General features: G+C 30.1%; 2 protein-coding genes and 1 pseudogene across 3 annotated transcripts; 2 read left to right on the forward strand and 1 right to left on the reverse strand.

The window, feature by feature from the left end:
• Positions 1-1,600: 1,600 nt before the first annotated feature.
• On the reverse strand, positions 1,601-3,581 carry LOC149887926 (uncharacterized). 2 transcript variants are annotated; one of them, XR_016452278.1, is made up of 5 exons: positions 3,415-3,581; positions 3,091-3,263; positions 2,748-2,812; positions 2,051-2,541; positions 1,601-1,838 (listed from the first exon to the last, which is right to left on the reverse strand). XR_016452278.1 is itself a non-coding variant. In XM_090086586.1 (5 exons), exons 2-5 carry the CDS (start codon positions 3,217-3,219, stop codon positions 1,822-1,824), a joined length of 327 nt encoding a protein of 108 aa, XP_089942712.1. In that variant the 5' UTR covers positions 3,220-3,263; positions 3,415-3,581; the 3' UTR covers positions 1,601-1,821. The 2 variants fall into 2 exon arrangements, 1 of the variants encoding a protein (XP_089942712.1); XM_090086586.1 differs by having other exon boundaries at positions 2,426-2,541.
• Positions 3,582-3,707: 126 nt separating this feature from the next.
• LOC149887927 (uncharacterized) lies at positions 3,708-4,990 on the forward strand. Its single transcript, XM_090086584.1, has one exon. It carries the CDS (start codon positions 3,931-3,933, stop codon positions 4,933-4,935), a length of 1,005 nt encoding a protein of 334 aa, XP_089942710.1. The 5' UTR covers positions 3,708-3,930; the 3' UTR covers positions 4,936-4,990.
• Positions 4,991-8,763: 3,773 nt separating this feature from the next.
• Positions 8,764-10,300, forward strand: LOC149887928 (uncharacterized; annotated as a pseudogene).
• The last annotated feature ends 3,691 nt before the right edge of the window (positions 10,301-13,991 follow it).

Genomic DNA, 13,991 nt, shown 5'->3' on the forward strand with positions numbered 1-13,991 from the left:
TTCAATGATAAATCTAAATGATTTTATAATTCACTATTAAATAAATCAATCATAATCAATTATAAATCAAGTTTTCTGGGAAAAATTTTTCTCTCAAGGTTCTAAGAAATTTAATTATTTTGATCGCATTGTTCTGCAAATGAATATCCATATAATTGAACAAGTATTTGAAGCATAATATATCAATTCCTATAATAATATTATATTTAGATTAAAATGGCAGTTATAATAAAAGTACTATACATAAATCGTTTTTTTTTTTTAGAAGGCCCGCTATTCATGGTAAATAGCAAAAGGAAACTTAAGGATTCGTTATCGGTTTGGCCTTAACCGAAACTGAAAGATCTCTCTCGGCAACCTTCTACTTGTAATGGTTTCGGCCAAAGTTTAGGTTCAAACAATCACTGTAGTAAACCAAAACTTTTATTAGAAAACTTTAACATTAGATGAATATTTTTAATTTAGTGTAGGATCATGATGATTTTCTAATCACCCAGCCGGCACATCTAGTTTCACTTTCAGAATTAAAACCCCTTACGGACATGTATTCGTCACGATCCAGGCGTAAACCAAAAACACGTCGATTTCACGAGAGCTTTTACTGGAGTTTAACACGTTTTTTATAAAGTTTCAAACACGTTCTTATTGAGATTTTAAATACGTGTCTTATAAGGTTTCAAGTACTTATTAAATTTGGCTTCAGTATGGAACTTAAATCTTGAATATACACGTGCACGAGACGGTCCAATCGTCAACCAAAAATAAGATTTTACAAAAGTTTTGTTGAATTCTGACACGTCTTTATACTAAATCTTCATTCACGCAAACTTTTAAAGTCATTTTAATTTATTGTAATAACTTGTACATTTATGATAACCATCTTCAATATGCAAGTTATTTCAATAAATTATTGTTATAATAAAGAAAATATATTATCATAATAAAGGAACATAAATGCTCCTTTCATTATTTACTACATTATATTTATAACATAATTTTACTTTTCTTTATTTTCTTAAGACCATAAAACTAACCTACATATATATATAAGTTCAAAAATTTTACTTCAAAACAAATAATTACATATATGTATACCCAACAAACATGTCAGCGTTGAATCAACGTTGAAAACCGGTCGTAAAAGATGTTGCGGAAACGTTGACAAAGTAATCGATTTTGCAAAGATATGTAACGTTGTTAAAGACATGTTGATTAAATGTTGTTGCGTAACGTTGAAAAAACGTTACAAAAAGACGTTACAAAAATGTCGCAACTAAACGTTGAAAAAATGTTACTAAAAAAGCGTTGCATAAACGTCGCAACATAACGTTGAAAAAACGTTACTAAAAAAGCGTTGCTTAAGCGTTGTTAAAGCAGTCGATTTTGCAAGGATTTGTAACGTTGATAGTAAAGCGTCGATTTAAGGTTACTAAAAGACGTCGAATAAAGGTTGAAATATAACCTTGAAACAATGCTTTTATATATATATATATATATATATATATATATATATATATATATATATATATATATATATATATATATATATATATATATATATATATATATATATATCTTGAATTGGCAAATAAAACAAAATTGTTTGTTGAACTCTACACTTGCCATATTTCCAAAATCGATTTTTAATACAACAATAATATAGAATGATAAATATAAGAAAAGCCTAAAATATACAATTCATAGACATATATAAAAATATAAATATTTTTTTAAAGATTAATGTGTGTGAGTGTCTGTATATATATTTATACAATATATAAAAATAAAATTTACAGGATATCGTATCGATAGGCCAGGATATCATTGAGATACAGAATCTAAACCAAAAAATAAAACTTTTATCATTAGTGGTCTGAGAGCAAATGTAAAAAAAAAAATGTTAATGAATTAGTATGATTATTGATAAATTTATAAAGTAAATATATATATATATATATATATATATATATATATATATATATATATATATATATATATATATATATATATATATATATATATATATATATATATAACAGACTTTTACTACCATCAGTTTCTCTGAAGCAATCTAATTAGCCATCTGTAGTTGCTTAAATTTGAAAAGCTTGAATAAAACAATTTATAATACAATGAAAGATCAAATTAAAAAAAAGTATATTTTAGAAAAAGCGCTTTACACAAGACGCAAACAAAATCATATCACATATCCTAAAATGTCATTAAAAAACTCTAAACTTTCAATTTCTACATTCTACAAAAATTTATTGGCGAATATTTCAGAATTGATTTTACAGCTTCATAAATCCCTGCTTCATCTGGGTATCTTTTTGAGACACTCTTTAAAATATAAAATTAAAAATTCTTGCTTAAATGGTATTAGTAAAAGTCTGTATACTTAAAAAGTTTAAACAAAACATATTACCAACTAAAACGCCATACAACTTTGTCTTTGAAAAACCAAACTTTTGTTTGGTTTTGTTCGTGGAATTGGTTTGCCCCTTCATGTTTAACAAACAGCGCAACTCAATCGTTAACAGCCTAAAAATTTAGTAATTATTTGAATCAATATTTACAATATTGTACAATACAACGTTCATGCTACAGGAAAGAAAGCATATAATGATATGCTTAAAAAAGCATATAATTTTATTTAATATAATAAATATATTTCGCAAACACTTTTTAAATTATCCATTAAAAACCATTGCCTTTTCGGCTTGGAAAGGTGTAGAAAATTGACCTACCGCTCAATAACACATTTTACATTATCTTTTAAGTTAACTCCACCAATTTTCGGAATTTGTGATACCTGCTTTCAAAAAAATCTTTAAGCAATGTTTAAATAATTATATAATTAAAGGCAATCTTTTATAAAATCCCTTACATTTTTAAACAAATTAAAAAACATTGAAAGTTGAAAAAACAAAAAAAAAATGTATAGAATGACAAATTATAATAAATAAAATAAAATTATATTCTTTAATCAACTTTTCAGTTAATAATATAAATGAATTTACCATGACAACATAAGGAAAAATTCAAAAAATTCAAAAAATTCAAACTAGCAATAGCAACAGGGCAACTTACCCATTTAAAAAAAATGACAATGTCATTTAACATAGTATCTAGCTCAATAAGTTGTTCTATTGAACTCAATGCATTTATTTGCAGATCTTCGCATACAACTGAAGAAAAATTTTGAAGATCCTTTACCATATTTTCAATTTCTAAAAGTTGTTTAAAAACCTTTTTCTGAAATTCTAAAAAAAAAAAGCAATTTATTAAGCATGTATGTACATTTTTTTTTTAAATACATACAATTGTTTTTTTTTTTTATTCTTTACCATATAAAAAACAAAGAAAAGACAAATCCAAAAAGAAACACAATTATTCACAAACATAATTACTCACATTCTTCTTCAGATTCCTCATTCCAGAGTTGTGAAATTAAATCCTTCACATACTTCTTTATCTATTAGTAATTATTTAGTAAAATAAATATAAACAATAAATGTAAAAGCTAAAATGTAGAATAAGTGTAAACAGATAACAATATGGTAAAACTGCAGTTAAGCGGCGTAAAATAATTTTAAATTTTCGCTTGATTAAACTCTGCGATGGTGAAAATGAAAAAAATTTATCTGAAAGTAACTTTACGAAACGTGAAAGAAAACCACATTCGAAATATGGAAAAATTCGAAATGTATAAAAAGAAAAGAAAAGAAAAGAAAAGCCTCATACAAAAGATAAGTAAAAGTAATAGTCACTGTTAAATTTTCTTATTTTCTCATTTCTATTACTTATATATTATATACGTATTATATTTATATATACAAAAATTAATTTTATTAATTGATTCTGCACTGAATAAATCGTTTATATTAAGTAAATAGTTATTCTTAGTTAACATGGTAAATCTTCGTTTAGATGGCTATGCAACGTGTTGGTCGTGGGAGACCAAGTGCTCCAACAACTATTGTTGCTGAAGATGAAATCCTGGCTGAACCACGTGTGTTGCAAGAAAATTGGTGTTTAATGGAGCTTGGTTACTCTATTAAACACCCATTATCTGCTTTACAGTGGTTAGCAAAGCGCAGATTGATAAAAAATAGTATGTACTGTGATACGTGCCAACGTCAGTTTGGGCTAAACGCATATCAAGATGCCACAGATGGTTACCGGTGGTATTGTAAAGGTTGCAAACAGCGGCGAAGTGTAAGAGAGGGATCCTTCTTCAGTCAAAGTAGGTTGACACTTCAAAAGTTGATTTGTTATATTTATGGCTGGAGTCGCAATATGTCACAGAGCGATATACAACATGAAGCCTGTATGAATGACGCTAGCCATACATTAGGTGATTGGGGAAACTTTTGCCGAGATGTCTGCGAAGTTTACCTGGAAACAAATCCAACAATTATAGGGGGTATTAATGCTGACGGGACACCAATTGTAGTCGAAATTGACGAATCTAAATTCTTTCACCGTAAATATCATCGGGGGCAGTGGCGCCCAAGTCATTGGGTATTTGGTGGAATCGAGAGAGAGTCACGCAAGTGCTTCTTAGTTGAAGTTCCAGATCGGAATGCACAAACTCTCAAAAACCTTATAGAAAGGTTTATTTTGCCAGGAAGTCATATTGTTTCCGATGGCTGGGCTTCTTATGCTGGTTTAGATAACCTCCAAGATGGGATATATTCTCATTCAGTTGTCGTGCATGAACGCAATTTTGTTAATCCCCTTGATAGCGATGTTCATACACAAAACGTCGAAAACCTTTGGATGCGTGTCAAGCGTAAACTTCGACAGCAGTTTGGTACGCGTGAAGACTTGTTTACATCACATCTTCATGAATTTATCTGGCGTCAAACATTTAAAGATTTTCCTATATTTTCGGCATTTCTATCTTGTGTGTCTCGTCAGTATCCTCTGTAATTGATAAATAAAACGGCTATTTTCATAGCCACATATTTTTTAAAAATATATTAGCAAGAACAATAATTGTAGTATCCTATATTCTATAATTCTAATAAAAAAAGGTATTTAAAAAATAACTACTTTGAAATTTATCTACTTTGGTTTTTATAATTATTTAAGAACTTTTAGCCTCTGCGAGCGAGAGCGCTAAAAGCAAAAATATTAAATTATTTTACGCCGCTTAACTGCAGTTTTACCCAAAAATAACCTGAATAAATCGAATTTACCCAGAGATTTATGTATATTATATACACTTTGATATAAAATCTAAAAGTTTTAAATTAGTCGCAATAAAATTAGGTTATAAAATAAATCTTTAAAATATTCTTTATACCATCTGCATGCATTCTATTAAGTTTTCCTTGCCTTTCCATTACGGCAAATTACTTTTGTAATGGCTACATCAATTACACAAAAATTGTCAATGTGCTACTTCCTCAACGTTGCAAAAGCAACGTTTTATTAAGGTTGGCAAAAAAACACTTTTTCAACGTTTTTTAATTACCACATTTTCAACGTTGGTATATGTAACGTTGAATAAACGTTGTTTTATAAATAACTTTAATACGTTGAAAAAGCAGCTAATGTGTAACGTTGATAAACCTTAAACTTTGCGACGTTTTTACTGTCATTATTTGCGTACAATTATTCAACGTTGAATAAACGCGATTTTTTGAGAAGATAATATACGTTGAAATTTAAACGCTTTTTCAACGTTGAAAATGTATCGTTTAAAAAGCGGTAAGGGTCTGCATCTCGGAATCGTTTTCTCTGAAATGAACCGGAACAAGCATAACGAGACAAGAAATGTCCCGGAAAAAATTGACGAATAAACTGTCCCGGAATGAAGTTATAAACCGGGACAATAAATTTTCTTTCGGATTTTAAAAATTGTGTCCCGGATATCATCGTCTCGTCTCGTCTCGAATAAAAAAAATAACGAGACGCAGATGCTTAAAAAGCGGTTTAATTTTAACGTTGATGAAGCATAAATTTTGAAACGTTTTAAAGTGGCTTTTTTGCGTAAAGTGATTCCACGTTGAATAAACGTTTTATTTTGAGAAGCTAAATTACGTTACAATTTCAACGCTTATTCAATGTTTCAATTTACCGCGATTTAGTATACAAAAATGGACATTGATTCAACGTTGAAAAGACGTTGTTTTTGTCACTGTAACGCTTTTTCTACGCTGCGACCGGTTTTCAACTTTGATTCAACGCTGACATGTTTGCTGGGATGGTAGTATAAACCTAACAGTTTGTAAAATGTTTTCCCTAGGAATTCTAAGCATTTTGCTACCAAGATTACTTTCGCAATAATCTAATAAATCTTAATAACAGGTGTTCTGGTTAAAAGGAAAAAAGGAAAGTATATAAAGTGCGAATTGCAACAAAAACCGTTGGGTAATATTCGCACTCAAATAAATTTACCCAAAAAAAAGAATATTTGGAAAATAAATTGAGTTTATCATTGATGTATGGCTTGAATACTAAGGATTGTGCAAAAAATGGAAATTCATCTATCAAGCAACATAAATACAGAGAAGTATTTAATACTGAATTTTCCTCTTACACCGCTTTATTACAGAACAAGCCCGCGCTACTGATCTGCATCTCTTTTTTTTCAAATTCTAAATCACCTTTGTGGAAAAAAAGAGAGCTAGTGGTCTAGAAAAAACGAATAAACAAACAAAAAACAAATGCGTGTGTTATTACTTGCGGCCCCAACTTTTTCCTACGGAGACTTTTTATGAACACGACTTTTTTATTTAGGTATGGTAGCAAATACGAAGGTAATAAAACACTTTTATTGTTTTCGCTTTCTTATTTATACGTTAATGATAAAGTAAGTCGCTTTTTCCCTGCCCCTAATAGTTGGCGCTCATAGCACGAGCCTTGCAAGTCATAACCTAGTTATGCATCCGTGCGAGTGTTAAAAAAACTCTATTCTCAGTCAACGGCGAATCAAAGTATTGCTTATAGCCAAACCCAAAACATTTTCAAGCTAAAATCCGTTTCATGATTAAATATTTTATCGATAAATTATTTAATAAAAAGCAAATTCATACTTGAAGGGGAAATCTAAAGACGCAAGTCAACGATTGCAAGTTTCAAAAACCCTTATTGAAATTGGAACAAAAACTTTCTTTTAAACTATAGTGCTAAATAATTTCTCAAGGTATAATATTTCTTATACTCAAGTTTTCTGAGAGTAAGAACTTCATTAGTTAATAACGCAACAAATAAAAAATATTCTTTTAATTGCTTGCGTTCTCTAAAATAATAATGCATAAAATCAAGGTTTCTGGAAATCAAATAATTGTTAGATTCTCAGAAAACTTGATTCTAAGAATTACTATTTGTTATGACGCAACAAATAGAGCGACACTTTTTATGCGTTGCATAACCAAACAAACAAAAAAGTTTTAAAACCAAATTTTCTGAGAATCTCACGAAAATCTCAGAAGTTTATTCTATTTTTACACATTTTGAAAATGGGTACGCAATTAATTGAATGAGAAAACGAAGCTTTATATTTTAATAAATTTTCTGGCATTGCTTTTAGATTAAAGTGGTAATTCTGACGAAAGTATCAGACGTGAATCGGCTTTTATAAAAGTTCGCAAAGCAATCGTAGTAATGTTACGGAAATCAATAAATAAACTTCTAATATCTATGCTAACATAAAGCTTCAACAATAACTTGGGCTGTTCATTGAGCTTAAGCAGAATTTCTGATTTTAAAAAATCTCCATATTCCTTCATTTGACGTTTTATTCGACACAACTGGCAATAACTTTGACGGCGAAACCATTTTTTTCTTTTGAAATTCTAAATCACGGCGATCTTTCGTAAATAGATTTTCCTAATATCCGTGGATCTGGAAATTACCAAATAGTGAAACAACTCCATGTAGCCTATTTAAAATGTTTTATACAATGCGAATTCACCTTACTTTGTAAACAAAAACTTGTGCGTTATAAAGTCAAAACGTTGTTCTTTTGTTTTCAAAAAAAAAAAATGTTGACGAAACCATGCAAACAAAATTCACTTTTAAGATTATCGAAGTTCGAGGGCAGATTACCGACGTTCGGGGGCATTTAAAAATACACACAAAGGAACAAAGGAATTTTGATTTTTTTTTTGACAATTAGGAAATATAAGACCTGTTTTATTAAGAATTTACTATTTTAAAAATCAGTCATTTTTTAGAACTTTTAACCGAATGAGTCATGAGATTCCAGGTCTGCAAAATTATTTAACTTTAAAGAAATAATTGCGTGTCTGTATTTTCTTCAAATAAATTACGAAATAATTTCTTTCTGTATTTTGTTTCGTTTTATAAAACTTGGTGTTTTTACTGTTTCTTTCTTTAATCTGAAGTAAATTTCTGATATCGCCAGAAAATGATCAGACTCAAATCGTAAACGAAGTTTACAAAAGTGAAATTATTTTCTATAATTTTAAGCAAGTAAAGAGAAAATAAGGTTATAGTTCTTCGAGCTGTAATAGTATAACTGGAATTAATTAACTAATAGTAATTAATAGTTCTTCTTGTTTAGATGAAAAAGTTATTATGGGATTGTGTAGTGAATATTGGAGTATCTGTTGAAGAATTTTATTCAGGGTCTTATAAATGCAATAAAGGCTGCAGTGCACTCCGGAAAATTATAACTGAAAGTGATCAGTTTAATTGCTTTTGCAATGTTTTAGAGTCAGGAAATGGTCAGCCAATGTTTGAATGCGTTTTAAAAAATGGTGAAGATAAAATTGGTATGTCTTTGTCTGTGAATCCGAGGATCGCAAGTTATGGATTAAAAAACTTCCAAATGCAAACTTGGTGTTTACAGATTATAAGCGAATTTGTGCTCAGCACTAGCCTAAAGATGCAGAATTAAAAAAAGTCAAAGGTAGTAGTTTTGTTCCAGTGCATCCTCCATCAGTCTTTAAAGGTATACTAGTGTCTTGTATTCCAATAGTGTCTAGAAAACGAGATGTCACTGGGTTAATGTGCTCTGAAAGAAATAGTTTACCTGATGAGTTTGAAAACTTCAAAAAAATGGACGCTATTCAATTTAATTTGTATGTAAATTTGTATGTATTGTTTTCTATGTATATAACTTTAGAAGATTCTGGAGATATTTATTTTCTTTTTTAAACAAAGGAATTATTAAATATTATTCTCAACTGGAGAATGCTGTTAGTTATGTTATTAATAATGAAACAGATTCTAAGCGAGCAAGTTATATTAGGCATCAAGTCACCAAAACCAATTGAGCGACAAAATTATGGATTAGTTCTCAAAGTTTTTTGTGATGAAACAGTTGCAGCATTACGTGTAAAAATTCCTGAAGCTAAAGATACTGCACTTTTTATTGAAACAGTTGTCAAGTGATGGTTTATTGTCAACAGTAAAGCAAAAGGTCTATATATTAGATTAAGTGATATTCGAAGAAAGCCTATTACTTTAGTCAATGATTGGCAAATAGATTTCTTAGAGAACTATATTTCTTATTTTGCTGAAAATTTGAAATGCGTAAATTCAAAATTAAGAGAGAAAAAGTTAACAATGGATAATGTGAGTGCTTTGCAAAAAACTTCTAAAAGATTAGCAAACTGTTCCAAGTATTTGTGGAATTGCGGTGTATCTTATGTATTGTTAGGACAAATGCAATCAGATGCACTAGAAAAACAATTTAGGAAATATCAGCAAGGATCAGGTGGCACATATCTGATAACTGTGCAAAATGTTATTCAAAAATTTAGAATCGACAAAACTTGTAATTTGATAGATGAGCAAGCAGATTTTATTTCCTCCTGCTCACCACCAATGTGATAACTGTGAACTTAATGTGTAGTTTGATATGTCAATATGTGAAAATTGTGAGGTTCAGTTGCCAAATGAATGCAAACAAGGGCTTTTATATATTGCAGGTTTTATTGCTTACAAACTTCCGGAATTACATTCAATTTTAGAAGAAACAGACACCTTTGATATGTTTCAAGAATATGGAACTTTGATTAGTTCTTTGAACAGGGGAAGACTAAGAGAACCTTCTGACAATTTAGTCTACTTTGTTATTTATTGTTTTTTTATATTTGAAGTGACACTTGTGAATAAAGTTTCACCATTGCTGTGCAAGAGAGGATTAATTGACATTTTTATTAACTGCAATAGTAAATTTCAATTGCTTATTCGAAGTGTTAAAAAAGTTTGCTGCATTTTAGCAAACATTTCTTTAAACAATTATTGTAAAAAACACTCTGAAGATTTTGGGAAGGAATGTTTAATAAAACAAGCAAAACTTTCAACTTCAAAATAAAATAATTTGAGTTAAAAAAATTCAAAATAATTTTGATAAAATAAAGTTAACATATTTGTTTGTTTTTATCAAAAAATTTATTACTTGTATTACAAGTGTTAAACAGCTAAAATAAACATAGTTATAAAAATGAGATTTAGTCATTTTTAGCTAAACTCTTTAAATTTTTATTGTAATTAACTTATTTATAAACGTAAAAAAAATTTCTACAATATTTGCTTCCGAAATTTAATCAAAATGTTTTGTCCTAATAAAGCTCTTTATTTGTTTCTGAAGTTTGTTTACAAAAGCAAGGATAAAAAATATAGTAAAACAGGGTAGAATAAATAGTTATGACTATGCTCATTCTTTTGTTCTTAATTATTTATTGAATAAACTTTTTGCAAATATTTTTTGATGATGTTGTAGAGGATTTTTTTCTGAGTAAGATGATGTCAAATTTTAATTTTAAAAAAAAAAGTTTTTTTATAATTTGTTAAGTTTTCGAATGCGTAATGATATTTTTTTTCTTTTTTTGAAAAATGGACATAAAACTCTCGGAAATTAAATTTGATATCATTGAACTTAATAAGTATACTGGTAGAACTTTTTACGCTGGTCAAGAATCTTTTTTCAAAATTAAATTTGCTATTCAGGGAAAAAAGTTATGACATAAAAACGAAAACGGAGATGTGTGGGGTTGAATGAAATACGCTAATTGCTCACTTGTTAAATGCGGCTTTTATTAATTAAATCTCAAGTGGCCAATCAATCTCTATAAATTTTTTGTATAAATTTTAAATCAATTCTTCTTAAATCTATTCTAATATAAAATATCCCTCGAAACAGCTTGCTCTCAAAGAAAAAAGAAAAACCATACACCAAAGAGCAAGTTGCACTTGCAGTGGCCAAAGTACAAAGCGGTGAAATTTCACTTAACAAAACTGCTCAATCATTCAGTATACCAGTAGCAACTCTTCACAGGCGTGTCCACGGCATAGGTGAAACATTTGGGAGTGGTTCAAACACGAGGTTGTCGCAACAACTTGAATCAATTTTGGTAGATATCCTAATCAAATTATCCGATTGGGGCTTTGGTAGAACTTACAATGACGTCATCACACTAGTTACCGACTATTTGCAACACCAAGGTCAATCTCATTTGTTTCCTAATGGTACACCAGCGAGAAATTGGTATAAGCTTTTCATAAACCGGTGGAGTCATAAGTTAAGCATCAGGGCCATAGGCAATATTTCATCACTCAGAGCCGCTTCTTGCACGCAAGAAATAGAAGCAAAGTATTTCAAAACACTGCAAAGAGAATTCAACGAAGCAGGAATCAATGAAAATACTTCGTGTCATTTGTGGAATTTTGATGAAATTGGCTTTTCTGGTGATCAAGGCAAGCAACATATAGTTTGCCGGTGTGGTGCAAAACGACCACTGAAATTAGTTGGCAACAATGAAAAAATCCATTATACAGTTGGAAATTGCATCAGTGCTACTGGTAATAGTCTTGCTCCATATATTATTTTTAAATCAAAAAAGCGCCTGTGTAGAAATTGGTGCTTAAGTGGTCCAGACGATGCCTTTTACACCATATATCCATCCGGATGGATGGAGAGATAAGCAATTTGGAATTGGCTCACTGGCGTGTATGTTCATGCCATTAAAAAAATCCCATGTAATTAGTTTAATCTTTACTTTAATCAATTAATTACTTGATTAAATAAATCTAATTATGGTTATCCAATTATAGGCATTCATATTTTAGTTTTAGATGGCAATGTGACACATGTCACATATCGGATCGTACTTATTTGTATCAAAAACAATATCTTGTTAATTTGCTTACCAGCTCATTCGTCACACATTCTGCAGCCACTATATGTCGGTGTTTAATGTCTTGTCAAAAGAGTTTGGCGCAAATTACTTCAACAGTTTTATGCAGAGACAAAGTTCAGCAACTTATCAAAAGAATGTTTTAGCCAACTGCAAGCAAAACTTTTTAGCTCTGGTGAAGTTTTTACACGCACCCAAATAGTTAGTGGATTTCAGAACACTGGCTTGTTACCACTCGACATCAGTAAAATTGATCAGTCAAAATTGCAAATTGCTAATACGTTTGAAACACCGTCATCTCAACCTGAGCCTTCATCATCTCAACCAGAATCTATGAAAGTACCACCACCACTACTAGCACCAGGAACTACACCATCTTAGCCACTGCTATATGAATCTATATCAACAACATCTGGCATCAGCATGTTGCATAGCATCAGCTTCAAAGTCACCTCCAAAGCCAACTCACCTGCAAACAACCTTGAATTGTCAAGTAACTCCGGCTGTTCAAAAGGACATTCAAAAAGAGGTTGAAAAGCAATTGCAATCGGCCCAATCGCTTGCAGCAGCTTTGCAACAAATGTTTCGCATCCAACACGTTGACACAAAAAAACGAAAAAATGTAGATGTACCGGGGTTCGATGGGGAGTGTCTCAGTAAACCTGAAATACTCAAAAGATTGAAAGATGCTGAGAGCAAAAAAGCAGCAAAGCAAGCTAAAAAACAACGTAAGCTAAGCTTTAATGACGAGCAGCAAATAAATCAAGCAACAACAGCAACTCCAACAACAATAACACCTGCAAACGAAGTCAAGTGTAAAAAGTGCCGTAAAGTTTTAGGCGAAGCTTCAACAAGTCAATACATGGAATGTTATTAGTGTGAAGATTCAAAATGCAAGGTTTGGCTTTGTCAAACATGCATACTAAAGCGATATGTAAAAGGCGCTGAGTTTTATTGCACCAAAAAGTGCCGCACAAGTGACAATTCAGCTCAACCTCTAGTACCTTTCTACGACTCAACATCATCACAAGAATAATTTTTTTTTTATTTGGTTGTTTTTTAAATTGTTATTATTGGTTGCTTTTTGTTTTTTTTTTAGTTAAGTGTTGTTTTAATTACACATAGATTTGCGTATTTCATTCTCCCCGAATGTGAGGGTAGAATGAAATAACTTTTTTTTTCAATTAAATAAAGTTTCTTAAAAAACTAAAAACTTTTTTTACTTGATTTGTATATATTTAAATACAGCTCAAATTTCTCTACAACTTTAAAAAAAAAACAACTTAAAAACCTTTTTCCCTTAAAAAAAATTAATTAAAATTCTTAACTATTTCATTTGACCCCATTTTACTCTAATTTTAACCGCAAAAAAGTCGGCCTTCGCTAATTTTACGGAAAATGAGCTATTGTGGCCTGTTTGAGAAGGCCTTTAAATTATGGAACGAAAAATCTTATAAAAATAAGACCGAATGATAATACACGGACGATCTCGAAAAATTTACTTAATAAGTCAAATAGAAGATCGCCGTGAATATTGCTCCGAAACAATTTTTCTTTGTCAAAGTACTAAAAACTGAAAGGTTTAACAATTAAAAATTAGCAGGAAAGTTAATATAGTTGTATGCCATCTCATTCCCTTGTAGAAAGGGAACAAGATGACATAAGTTTAAGATACTAATAAAGCTTTAATTACAAAACTTTCCCTGTAAGTTTTTAAAATATTCTGCGATACATTAATATCACTAATTCTACTTATTAGTGAAATAATAACACCTGTAACTCCAAAGGTTTAATCTATCATATCACATAGACTAATACAACTGAAAAATTAAATAGTACTTAACAATGGTTATGATATTTCTCGAGAGA

This window comes from Hydra viridissima, unplaced genomic scaffold (genome assembly GCF_058129835.1).
Source record: "Hydra viridissima isolate aposymbiotic clone 2 unplaced genomic scaffold, HvirCarnegie_v1 scaffold_5, whole genome shotgun sequence".
Taxonomy (NCBI): Eukaryota; Metazoa; Cnidaria; class Hydrozoa; order Anthoathecata; family Hydridae; genus Hydra; species Hydra viridissima.